Source organism: Dermacentor albipictus, chromosome 8 (genome assembly GCF_038994185.2).
Source record: "Dermacentor albipictus isolate Rhodes 1998 colony chromosome 8, USDA_Dalb.pri_finalv2, whole genome shotgun sequence".
In the NCBI taxonomy this organism is placed as follows: domain Eukaryota; kingdom Metazoa; phylum Arthropoda; class Arachnida; order Ixodida; family Ixodidae; genus Dermacentor; species Dermacentor albipictus.
This window is the reverse complement of record NC_091828.1, coordinates 34,750,894-34,763,471: the sequence shown is the minus strand read 5'-3', so window position 1 is coordinate 34,763,471 and position 12,578 is coordinate 34,750,894. Positions and strand designations below refer to the sequence as shown.

Below are 12,578 nucleotides of genomic sequence, written 5' to 3'. Positions count from 1 at the left end.
TTTATTAACTGTGGTATAGCTTCAGACGCAGCACACAAGCAGCAGCAAACTTGCAACTGCAGAGACTGACAAAGCAACACATTCTTTTTTATATCGCAGTGACTTTCAACGACCTCAATGTCGCTGATTTTGCCAGCGCTTCAGGAACTTGTCTTTATAGACATGCTCAAACCAAGTACAGTAACCTTGTTCATGTAATTTGAAAAAGGACGAAATACAAAGCGTACTAACCAGGACAACGTATGGTCCAAGGTAACAAAAACATTTTAGCAGACTCATTTGTGGTTGACACCTGGATGATGCAAAGCACTGTGTGAAGCGTTTCAGCACAAGATGTCGACGGCCGCCGATCATGTGGGGCCTGAGCGGCCTGAGACGTGTATTATAATTTCCACGGCTTTGGCAAGTTTACGATTGCCCTCCTCGAATTCAGCCTGGGTCAGCAGCTTCCTCAGTTGTGCATTTTGGTGTCACGTTTTGACGTGCCCCCTCGGCGAGAATCGTGGTGGTACGAGACGACGATGGACGTGTGTCACGCTCGTGGGGCACGAGCAACCCGGGAAAGGCATCACTGTTTTAAAACGGCGATGGGAAACCTAAACAAAATCGAGATGGTGGGCATCAGCGGAGCTGCCCGAGCAAAACATGGCATCCACTTTGCACTGGCTGTAGCAAAAACCAGAGTGCGCTTAACTATTAAAACGGTTGCACCCTTTGGAGTGTATATTTGTTCCACAACAATAATCGTCGTCTGCCTTGCCTGCGTTTCCTTTTTTAAAAACTCAGCGCTCGCTACTTTCCTGTCGAGAATGCTGTGTCACACTGATAACATGCAAGCCATTCATAACTGGGAAGTACCGGGCTCGCAGCTTTAAAGAAAGGAAATGCGGGCAAGACAGATGGCGATTATTGTTGTGGGACAAAATACACCCACAATGGTGTAAACTTTTTTAAGAGTGTTGGGTTATTGCCTATTAAAAGCATGCAGTACGCTTCTTATGACACGTGCTGTAAAACGGATAGGTGAAGCTGCTTACTGCAACGGGTTAGTGGCAATAGCTGTGAATGGTGACATGTGACAACCTGCGAAAAGATTTGCTGGTCCTGGAATGGGAAACCAAGCAAGTGGTGGCATTTTCACAGGAGACACGGTCGGGCGACTACTGTGGGCTAATGCAATTGTGTGTGCCTACTGCTCGTGATCGTGTGTGCCTCGCACCGTTTCTTGTTTCCATGGGTTCTAGCAGCTGAAAAACGTATCATATGTGGCGATATAATGGACACTGATGCAATGACCATACTTTCCAGGAACATATGAACCGATAGACAATAAGCGTAACTCTACTGGGTCATTTGTCGCATTCTAAATTGTGAGTGTTGACGCCAGTAAATCTTACGAAGCGGGATTGTGCAACGAGGTTCTGGTTTGTTTATGCAAGCCCATCTGAATTCACGGATAAACAATGCATGTTTAGCAACGCAAAATACTTTTCTGTCCCTTTATGGTCACTAAAAAAATATTGAGGTAAGAATTTTTGTTTAGTAGGCCACTCTGAAGATGTTAAATTAGTGATAAATGAAATCTACCCAGTGGGCTTGCATTTGGCAAAAAGAATTGACCTTTAAGGGTTACGGAACCACAGATGGTCAAAATTAATGCAGGGCTCTCCCACTACAGTGTACCTCATAATCAGATCTCGGATTTGGCATGAAAAAACACAAGACTGAATTAATTTAAAATTCTGATTGACAAGCAAAACTTTTCAGTGAAAAAAATTTTGTGTAGAGCTTATGCAACATTTGTAAATTTGTAAAATGAGGCCAAATATGTAAAGTTTATGAAAAATTCGGGCGAGTTGGCTGGCATGTTAACGCATCCTGCCCCAATGTGTCGCTACTCTTTCGCCACTATGGCATCTTTGTTACATCTCGTCCTCATAGGGTTACTATAAGCGCATTGCGCAAAGAAAGAAAGCAGCGATAAGAAGGGAACTGCTATCAGCGCTGCCCCAGCTGAGAGAAACCAATCAGTGAGAGGGAGTGAAGAAAGTAAACATCGCACTCTTTTTTGTATCTCTGTTCATGCTAGGTCTTTCTCAAAAGTTCCCTTAAGAATAGAGTCCTTGATTTATGCTCACTCCAGGGTATCTGTCAGGTTCCAAGATAAGGCATTTCAAGGCCTTTTTAAAATCGCTTTTATTGCGATGGGAAATATGTGGACAGTCCAGGCGCATTTCTGCCGTCGTTGTGATGCTCTGTATAAAGTTCAAGTTCGATAACATTGTGGCCATGTGCCGTATGCTGTATGTGCGAGGGTGAGCCAACGATGGTGGCTGAAGCTCGCACGCACAAAGGAGGAATGCGGGAAGAAAGCGCACCATCTGGCATCGCATGCAAAGCACTCGGGGGCGGTACTACTCCGGTAGGGGCTGCATATGGCGTGGCTGTGCGGGCCCTATCTCGAAAGCGATCTGTGATGTGGAAAGAGTACGCCGAGTGCTGATAGCTTTGTGTGCGCTGCGTCGTTCTCACCGCTTAGTTCACATTGAAGCGAGAGGCAGCACGAAGGCCAGTTCGCTCGCTGCTGCTGCCACGCTTCCTCACGCCAGCGTTTTGACAGCGAGTGCTTGCGGTCATCAAGTGAGATGATTTCATGTTTGAGTATGCATGCGTGACACTATGTTCGTTAATTTAGTCAATAAGGGAATGTTTACAAATTTAGACGGCTGATAAAACTAGTATCTTTACTTCATATAACTGTCTAATAATTTGCTACCGCAATCGATGCTTCGCCTTTTGAGGCACGACTCCATGGTTTCCCGTCTGCATCCAGATAGAATCGCATTTATGTCACCAATACTACTTCGGTTATGAAAGACATTATTCACCCTTACAGCAACATCAATACCAATTAGGTCTTAAGAATTCCCTTCCACAATAATTTTTTATCACTGCAGTTAGTGCTGTCAGAATGTTACGAGTGGTGAAAGGGCCTCTAAAGCACCCCTCGTGTACTTCAAGGTCAGTGCTGCTGTGACATAACATAGTCTGCAGGTAGCTTACGCTGCTGCGAACATCTCAGCCAAATTTTGCTGTCGTATGTGGTGCGTGGAGCTCGCAAGCAGATCACAAAGTCACCTTACTCTCAAACGCTCTCTTTTCAACAGAAGGCCCTGTCCTCACTCTCTTCAGGGTCCTTTATTTCGACATCAGATGCTTTGTTTTTTTCATTCCTTTAGACGGCTGCTATTGGCTGATAGCTGACATCAAGCTACGGTCGGCTACATGACGTAGATACTGCGGCCACCACAGGGTGCCGCCAGAAGTCCACTGGCTAAGCGCACTGCAGCTCACTAAGGACAAAGTCGTGCCGTCTACGCTAACATGCAAAATTAAATTTGAACTGCATGCCACAGTGACATTTAGAAGGCGGAGCAATGTGGGCATGCCCTGCTGTGCTGTTGCCTTACAGTGCAAGGCATTGGACAAGGGACAGGAGAACAGCGGAGGCAGTGGAAGCAGTGTTTGATTGCCAAGAAGTCCGCTTCTGCTGAACGCATTGAAGTATTTTTCATGGCTAGGTACAGTCGACTCTCATACCCTGATAATCCGACAAAAAACGTCAGTTCTATCAGAAGTTCGTAATATCCAAGACGCCTCACTTCTGAAACTTTCGTCGCGATGTCTAACAATGTTATTGCAGAGTGAGTGACGAACGTCCAAAGTAAACAACAAACAAAAAAGTTGCAGTTTGGCCCGAAAGGCGAGGCATCGATTGCGATAGCAAATTAAGCAAGATAAGTGTGACCAGCAGCAGCGAGCAAATTGACCTTTGTGCTGTCTCCTACTTCAATGCGAACTAAACGTTGAAAGCACAGCACATACGAAGCTACCCGCACTGGGCACACTTTGTCCACATCACAGATCACTTTCAACATACGGTGCCCGCATGGCCACACCATTAACAGCAGCCACTGGAGTAGAACCCCGCCTCATTCCCTCACTCTCCCCCCCCCCCCCCCCTCCCTGCCTCATGCACGATAGACCAGCTTGCTTCCACCTCGCTTTCCTCCCTCCCATGCACACAAGATATTGAGCCATGATAGTTGGCTGACCCTCCAAAGTCATTTGTCAGCCCATTTCAACCTGGCAAAAGTCCATTTTATGCGCCCAATTTTGACAAATCTTGCCGCTAATTTTATCTGCTGTAGCCGATAGTACATTGTAGCGCAGTCCATTAAAAGCGAACTTTGTTGCATTAATAGGCAGACCAAACTTTTGTACGCAAGTTCGTTGTAATGAGCGTAGACTGTATTTCTGAAATAGCCTATTTTCACAACAACTGCCTTTCTTCATTTTGACAAAGAGTGATTCAGGGCACCTTTGAAAACAGGATTTAGGCAACCTCCATGCAAGTACTCAAAGGTACTTACAAAGGCAATGTGTATGAGTGCGTGGCCTACAGGCAGATGGACATACAGGTCTGTCAAGTTCTAAGAGAAGCCACTGGAGCTACCGGTGTGCAACAAAGGCAGACTCACCTCCCAGGAAGTGATGGGGGGTGACGCCTGCGCTGTCACAATGGGACGAGCTGCTGCAACTACGTCACGCATCTTCTGCTCGTGGCTCTTGGGCTTCGCTTTACGCTTGGGCATGGGCTTGATCAGAAGCACGGGCAGATCGGCCGGGGCCGGAGTCGTAATGGCCACACTTCCTGCTATAGACATGGAAAGAAATAACGTGGCTCTGAAGCCCACGCTTGATGCATGAGCAATTCGATAACTAAATACACCATTTTACAAACTGTCGCGCCAGCCTGTACAAAACAAGGAGCTTTAGCAACCGTTACTGAGCGACTGAACGTCTTCAACAGCTTTATTATTCGTGACGGTGACGGCGAAAGGCTGCCCATGATTTGTGAGTTAGAGAATGTGACCCTTGGTGCACTGAACTACCGAACCAAGCCGTGCTTGACGTCGTAACTACTTCAAACAGAAACAGAACTGGTTAACAGAAAGCAAACACAACATACTTGTGTCGTGCAGTTTAGCCCTTCTTTTGCTGGGTAGATTTCTTTACTTATTTTATTTTCAGGTAATTCGAAAATCCCCTTTGTGGCCCGGTGGGTGTTTTGTGGCCCGGCGGATTTCAAGTTAACAAGGTTTTAGTGTACGATGCACATTTAGTGGTGTTACATGAGACACAGAAACAACCACAAGGACATAGGAAGCGGAAGAACAGTGCCCTGTCCAGCTGTTCCAAGAGGTAGGGGTGACAAATATGGATAAAGTTCCTTTAGCATTCTTGCACATTCCATTTCCATTTCAGTCTGTTTCGATCTCCTCAATTTGCGGTGGGGGAAGTGAGAGCTCTGACGAGAGCATTTCTGTGTTTTACATGTATTTGAAGGGGGAAATCATAGTTGGCCCTAATTTTAAGGTTCTTCTTAAGCCTTAGCTACTCATTGCAGATATCTGTCTTTAGCGGCAGCTACTCACTGCTGCCTGCTAGCACGGGGCGAGTGTAGTAAAACTGTTCTGTGTCAGTGGTGCCTTTAACAAATCACCATGTTCTCCCGTACATGTTCACCCTGATGAGCTGCGCCTGATACGACATTGCTAGAACACGAACACTGTTTATATTGTGTAATCACGGCTCAGCAGAAAGACAAAGCTTGCTGATAAAAAGATGTATTGGCAATTCTTAAATGAGCTTTAGAAAGGGCTCATCAGCGAAACATCATGAGACAAGTAGTAGCATGCTTTACTAATCACAAAATAAAAGACACACATATACAGAAGTGAAAGCTGACAAGTACTAATAGGTATGCTACACATCATGAATACATTCTTTTGGTGTAGAATGGACCGTCAACTTCCCATGTAATTCTTTACATCATGGAAGTTTATTTTTCCTGCATATGTGTTGTTTTTTTCTATACACAGTTGTGCATGTTGTAAGATGGTCAATGCATTCAAAGATGGAGCATGTGCCGCAAAACATTTGATGACTGCAGTTGCCACACTGACTGCAGCAGAAACCAGCACAGGTAATTTCTTGATCTTTTCTTTAATGGGACAAAGGACACACAACAGACGAAAGGAATGAACAAACAGATACGTGCGCAATTCCTTTTGTCTGTCCTGTCCTTTTCACAATTCCCAAGCATGCCTCAACATCAACACATCTGCTTTTTTATCTCATTATACTACAGAGGTAAATAGCACCATGCACGACGCTCTTCACCTAAAGAATTGGTTATGGAAGCCATTAAGTTGGCCCACTGTGAAAAGTACACCTGCACTCCCGTGTCTGGGAAGATCAACCTTCTGAGGAACGGAAACATGAAAAAGGAAAGACAATTGATGGAGGCATTCTACATGTGAACAGCCAAGTGTGCAAGCACACCCTCTGTCGCGCTGTCAGACAAAGAAATAGCCTTTTTGCATGATAACTCCTAACCTCCCCTTGTACCAGTGTATGCATGCTTCTTCTGGGAAGAGTATTCTCTGAGTGAAAGTGCAGTTGGCAGTAAGGGCTTGTCCTGTGGTGCATGTGTCTTCATTTCTGTATATCACTGTTTCAGATTATACTGAAGAAGTTCACCTGTCCCGCCAGGCACACTTGAAGGCAAGCCGTTGCCATTGGTGTCTGATGAGGTGGTGGTGGCAGCAGTGGCTTCGGCCAGCACGTTCTGCCGCAGCTCACTCATGCGTTCCTCAAACTTGAGGCGCATGTAGCGGCGGTCCTTGGCGAGGCGCACGTTGGCCGACCGTTGCACATGCGCCTGGATCAAGGGCAGCGGAAGCTCGAACAGGGACTGCATGTCGCGCTGCACTGTCTGGGGACCCCGCTCGGCCACGTACCGCACGACCAGCTCCTCGGCCAGCGACTCGGACAGCAGCGCCCGGCCATTCTTGAGAAGGATGCCCTTGGAAGGACGGCCCAACTGCTCCTGGAGGTCCACCAGGTCTGCGAGGTGTCCAGAATGCGGCAGTGCTATGTTTGCGAATGCCATTCCCAATACATACTTGCTAACTTACAGTTTTTAACATTTCTAAAAATCTCGCGGACACACACATTGGAAGGAGAGAGGGGGGATTATTGCATCCATTCTAAAAAAAGTTCTGCTAACCATGTAAGTTTTGTGGGCTATACATTAACCTTATTAACAATGATTTTCTTTGCGGAAGCAGCAGCAAACTAGAAACACCACAAATTGACGAGCAGCAGAGAGTGACTTTTTCAGCTACTTTGATGTTGCCAATTTCGTCTCCTTCAGAAACTTGTCCAAATGAACTTGCTTGAAGCAGATACTGCTCTGGCATCCTTTCATCGAAAGACTTCCAAGGGTCTGGTCGTACACCAATGGGAGGAACCCTTTCACAAGCAGAACTCATGTTTCGTACACCTTGGCTAAACATTAACAAAATTTCAGAACAAACCCAAATTCGTAAACCTTGTAGAAAAATTGGGAGAGTTGGCAGCTACATATGCTGTTACCAAATGAGCTTGGTGCAAATCCACAAGGTTAATGTGGTTTCATCAACGGACTGAGCGGTTGATTGATTCATTGGGTTTAGCGTCCAAAGAAGTACAGAGGCAATTAAAGATGACGCAGTGAGGCGAGATGATCCTCACCCAGCATCCAATTGTTCATGTTCGTATAACATTGATGAGCAGGTCCGGGCAAACCGATGGTAATGTAAACGGGAAATGTCGGGTACTTTATTCCCAGCAACAGTGACTGTATTCAAATGGCGGGGGAATGCAAAAAAAAAAATGGTCTACTTAGATTTAGGTATGCGCTAAAGAATTCAGAAGGTCAAAATTAATTCAGAGTCCCCACTATGGTCTCTCTCATTTGTGGGTTACTTAAGAAAGTTATTCTATTTGATATCTTCACTATGGGGTAAAAATTACCCCCATATTGAGAAATGCACCTTAACATGAATGCCATGCTTGACTTTGATCTAAATGACACCTGGTGTGAACAAGACGCTCTTTGTGTTTCCTTCAGAGCGTCCATGCAAGTCATCATTCAGACCTAGTCAAGCGTGGCCTGGCAGTTAAGACACATTTCTGAATGCGGCACAATGTTTGCTTGTTTCTTTGATCTATGTTTGTTAATTTGATCAAAAGGTGATTCACTGATGAATGAAAATGAAACCAAAGCTTCCCTTTTTCTAAAAACTGATGCCAAAACCTTATTGTTTGTACATATGAATGACATCACGAATTTCGAAGAATTTTCTCCTATTTTCACCAGTCTAGTCCAGAAAAAGTTATTAAGCCTCGCTAGGCAAAACCTTTATTTCCCTTAGTATGCAATGCAATCTGATGTTATAAAAAAACAGGCAACTTGATTGGAGTAGACACTATCAAAATCCACAGCGTCGTGACGAGTAGGTGCGGAAACATTAGGGAGGCTTAAACATCACTCTTTCAGTTTGACGTGTTTTCCGGCTAACGAGGCTTCCCACTGTGGTACAAGAGGACGCTTTGCTAATGCAGAATCAGAACTTATTATTACAGGTTAATATTCCTCCATCCTCATAAGCCTATTTATGTCCACTGCAGGACAAAGGCCACTTCCAGCCATCTCCAATTACCCCTGTCTTGTGCGAGTCACGCCTACAAATTCCAAGTTATGCCAGCAAATTTCCTAATTTCATCACACCATCTAATTCTCTGCCCTTCTTCAACGACGCATTCCCTTTCCTTGGCACTCATTCTGTAACTCTAATAGACGACTGGTTATGTGCCTTACACACCACATGGCCTGTCTTTTTTGTCTCAGAATGCCAACTTGAATATCGGCTACCCCCATTTGCTCTCTAATCTACACAACTGTCTTCCTGTCTCTTATCGTTACGCTTAACATTTTTCGTTCCATCACTTGTGCAGTCCTTAACTTTTTAACAAGCTTCTTTGTTAACCTCCAAGTTTCTGCTCCACAATTAAGTACCAGTAAGGTGCAATGACTGTACACTTCTCTTACTATTCTTTCAGAAGACCCCTTTACTTGCACACAGCACAATGACAGAAAAGGAGAGAAGAAGATGAGAAAGAAGTGCTGAATACCAACTGAACATTTTATTGAACTTGCATGAATATAAACATGCCTGACAACATGACATGACAAGGGAAAACATACATGTCAAATAAAATTTATACACTAAGAGCAACATTCTCTGACACTGTGTACACAATTGCAATTTGCAAGGACCCAATTCGCAAAACTTCCTGTTCATAAGTGTTGTTTGCCATGGCTGGTCGCCTTCGTTCATATCTTGAATATCCCGATTCGCTGCTTTCTGTTCTTACAAAACATTTTAGTGCAATAACATTTCTGCAGATACTGGCCCAGACACACAACTCCGCGTCTCCGTTCCCGATTCTGAGCATATTTCGAAAGGTTTCATTGATTCGCTGGGTTTAACGCCCCTTTCCAAACTCTTATTCCCTCTGTCAGTATAAAAATAAACTAAACAAATTGAGGGAAAAACCTGCTCCTAGAAAGTGCAATAACAGGCATAAGCCAACCAAACTTGAATGAGCTGGGGCTCAACGCCTCACAGTAACATTGGGGATGTGAGGGATGCCGCAGGCGAGGGCTCGGGATTCATTTGGACACCTGGGGTTATTTAATGTGCACGTAAATATGAGGGCATTAGCGTGGATGCAGTTTGCACCAATCAGAATGCAGCTGCAGTGACCGGGAATCAAACCAGCAATGTTGAGCTCAACCATAGAAGGCCAGTGTCACGAGTCCCTGTGGAAAGTTTCCTATGGAAACGTCTCCTTGGCTGTCTATAAAGTGCTGCTTTCGCTGTGGACGATGTAGCCATAGAATGTATGCTGAAGAATGACTGGCCCATCATCAAGTTATCTGACAGTTGTGAAAGTTGTGAAACACTGAATAGGGCCCCTGGAGAAAATAAGGCGAGAGCATAAGGTGTTATTGAGGTCATTTGCCACCAATGGCTTCAAGATGTTGAAGAAAGCCACTGCACCTATGCAAGATGAGCTGCTGGTCATCATATGGTGTATGCTGATTTCATGCATACATTGCTTTTCTTTTCAACAGTGACTGTTTTCCGCCTGATATTCACTACCATCATTATCGAATTATCACAAGGCACAAAATGCTTACACATTTGTGAAGTTCCTTTGAGTGTTGTCGTTGAATTTACAACAAAAGAATGTCGTCCGATCAGTTTGCGCCCATGATGCAAATGGTGTTGTGCATTGTTGTAATGTACACAAGCACCACCCATTGCTCTGGAATGAACAGTGATACATGTACAAGCAATGGGTGGACTAGGCCCGCGTTAGTTTGGATTCGGCAACTGTGCTCACCGCTATTATTGTGATTTGAGTGCTCTTCGACCCTGTGGGCACAAGTTGGCGAAATAAAGAGTCAGATTTCTGACTTACAACTTCAACACACTCCGATTCTTCTCCATCACCACAAGAAACCTGGTGGAGGTGCTGGGTGTCAAACCCAATACCAGTGCAAGAGGTACTGTGAACGATCGCCACTATGTGACACTAAAGAGTCTTGAGTTCAAAAGAAAGTCTCAAGCTGTAGTGTAACTGTGAAAAGAGAACTGCGGCAGCCACACGCGTTTTCTCGTGTTAGTGTGTTTGCAGAATAATATTTGCCATTTCCTATGATCACAGTCACGTAGCATATATCCAAACCCTTTTCAGGTGAGATGAAGAAATATTTAAGTACGCCTGCCAAATATACTGAGAAATTGTTTTGATGATGCGACAGGGTGGAATTGCCTTTGAAGATTATCCACCAAGAATTCAAACCCATTTTCACGACTAACAAAGCAATAAACTTTCTCGCCCTTTCTGGACCTAATTACTTTTGCAACAGACCCCGTAGCCTAATTCCTTGGCCATAGCAAGAAAAGACTACAACAAATGCTTATGTTTATGGAAGCAGGTTACTTTCTATGAGTATATTTTGAATCATGGATTTATAAGCTGAAATAATTCGTTAAAATTAATGGTGATCATGTCCCCCGGAGCTTAGTTTCACGAGTTAAAATATGTCTATGACAGCTACATACAGTGCTGTTGTAAAGAAATGAGCATAATAAATATGTCAGAGACCATTATTTAAACAAAAATACCTGTGCAACGTATTATTTGAGAACAATATGATACTAGCGCGACGTTCATTCAATACAAAACTTCTGTGTTCATACGACAGAAAAAAAACTTACAAAAACAATATAAAGCGAACATATTCAAGTTTCACATGACATTGTCAAGATGGTGTGTGGATATCCTCATTTGTCAACGCATTTCAGAAGTTCCTGCTCAGGGGACTGCGCATCGTGAAGTTGATCGAAACACTACGTGGGGGGCGGACTCGCGCGTCTTCCACGACCCTTTTACGCATGCCAGCTTGTTCGTCTTCGTGTTATACGAGAGTTCCGGTGTGAATGCAGGGAGCGTATTAATCGCGCTTTCATATCCGTTGTACACGCGTTCTTATTTCGAGAGCACGAGCTAATTTCCCACTGAAAAGTAGACTGGGGAAACTTGAGTACCGGGTACGAGTACCACGATACTAATGAGGTGAACTTGACCGTAGTAAGAAAATGCGTACACTGAAAGTGGCACGCTAAAGAACGATCTGCTTTGCTCTGCATAAGGCACAAACACACTAGCAGACGGCTTGAGCGAATGCAGAGGGTAGAAGTATTGGGAACATGCCGGTCGCTCCTCGCAAAACTGTCATTATTAAAGGCTTCGCGCACATGCTAATTTGAACAGTACTTGTTAACTGACACGCTGCTCGCCTTCAAAGAGTAATGAACTCCAAGGGATTCGTTAAAACAAAGCTCATCGCTACCGAAGAGTTAAGTTTGAAGTGCAAGTAGCAGACAACCACGGGAAGAAGGGATCATCGAAGTATTAGGTTTAGCGACGTAAGCAAGTGCACTTACCCACGAACTCCCGGCCGTGAGTTCTCCAGTACTTCCTAGCCTTCTCGCTAACTGTAAGGAGACTGGCCACCTTGCCGCTCTCCAGTTTCTCCTCCATAAGTAGCAGTATTTCATCGTAAATGTCCTCGGATATTGGAGGTTTGCAGCGGTCGCGAAAGCGCGCCACTTTGTGCTTCACAACAGCGTCCACAATTTGCGCCATTTCGCGGTAGTTTCTATGCTGGCTACTCGGCCGCAGACTGTAGCTGGACATTTGCAGCGCTTCACGAGGATTTCCGCACGTGCCGCTCCTTTGAGAACATCTTCGAGGCTCGTCTTAAATGGCTGTACAGGTTTAAGGACACCCCCCAACGCGGCAGGCGTTCCTCACAAAGCCGCAGCAATGCGCAGCGGCGCAACCTACCATGCCTATTCTCATTAGCACGACCAATCCCTACCACTGAGCAAAACTGATAACAGGGTGCCATTCGCGTTGCCGATGTTCTTTTAACAAAAAATTGTTTGTAATAGCTGTGGTTCTGTTCAGCGAGTAACAAAAAACACAAATTGCACATGCATTGGTGAATGTTTCACGTACCCCTTTATCACGGCCTGTTTTGATTCATC

General features: G+C 44.8%; 1 protein-coding gene across 3 annotated transcripts in view; it reads right to left on the bottom strand.

The window, feature by feature from the left end:
* The window catches only part of LOC135901510 (uncharacterized), a 113,982-nt gene extending 101,648 nt beyond the window's left edge, over positions 1 to 12,334 (bottom strand). Inside the window, exons 1-3 of one of the 3 annotated variants that reach the window (XM_065431305.2) lie at positions 11,973 to 12,334; positions 6,607 to 6,972; positions 4,542 to 4,717 (exon numbers count right to left, since the gene is read on the bottom strand). In XM_065431305.2, coding sequence (XP_065287377.2) covers positions 4,542 to 4,717; positions 6,607 to 6,972; positions 11,973 to 12,225 — 795 coding nt within the window. In that variant the 5' untranslated portion in view covers positions 12,226 to 12,334. The remainder of the gene's footprint in view (positions 1 to 4,541; positions 4,718 to 6,606; positions 6,973 to 11,972) is intronic. The other 2 variants (XM_065431307.2, XM_065431306.2) reach the window with 2 other exon arrangements.
* Between the last annotated feature and the right edge of the window lie 244 nt (positions 12,335 to 12,578).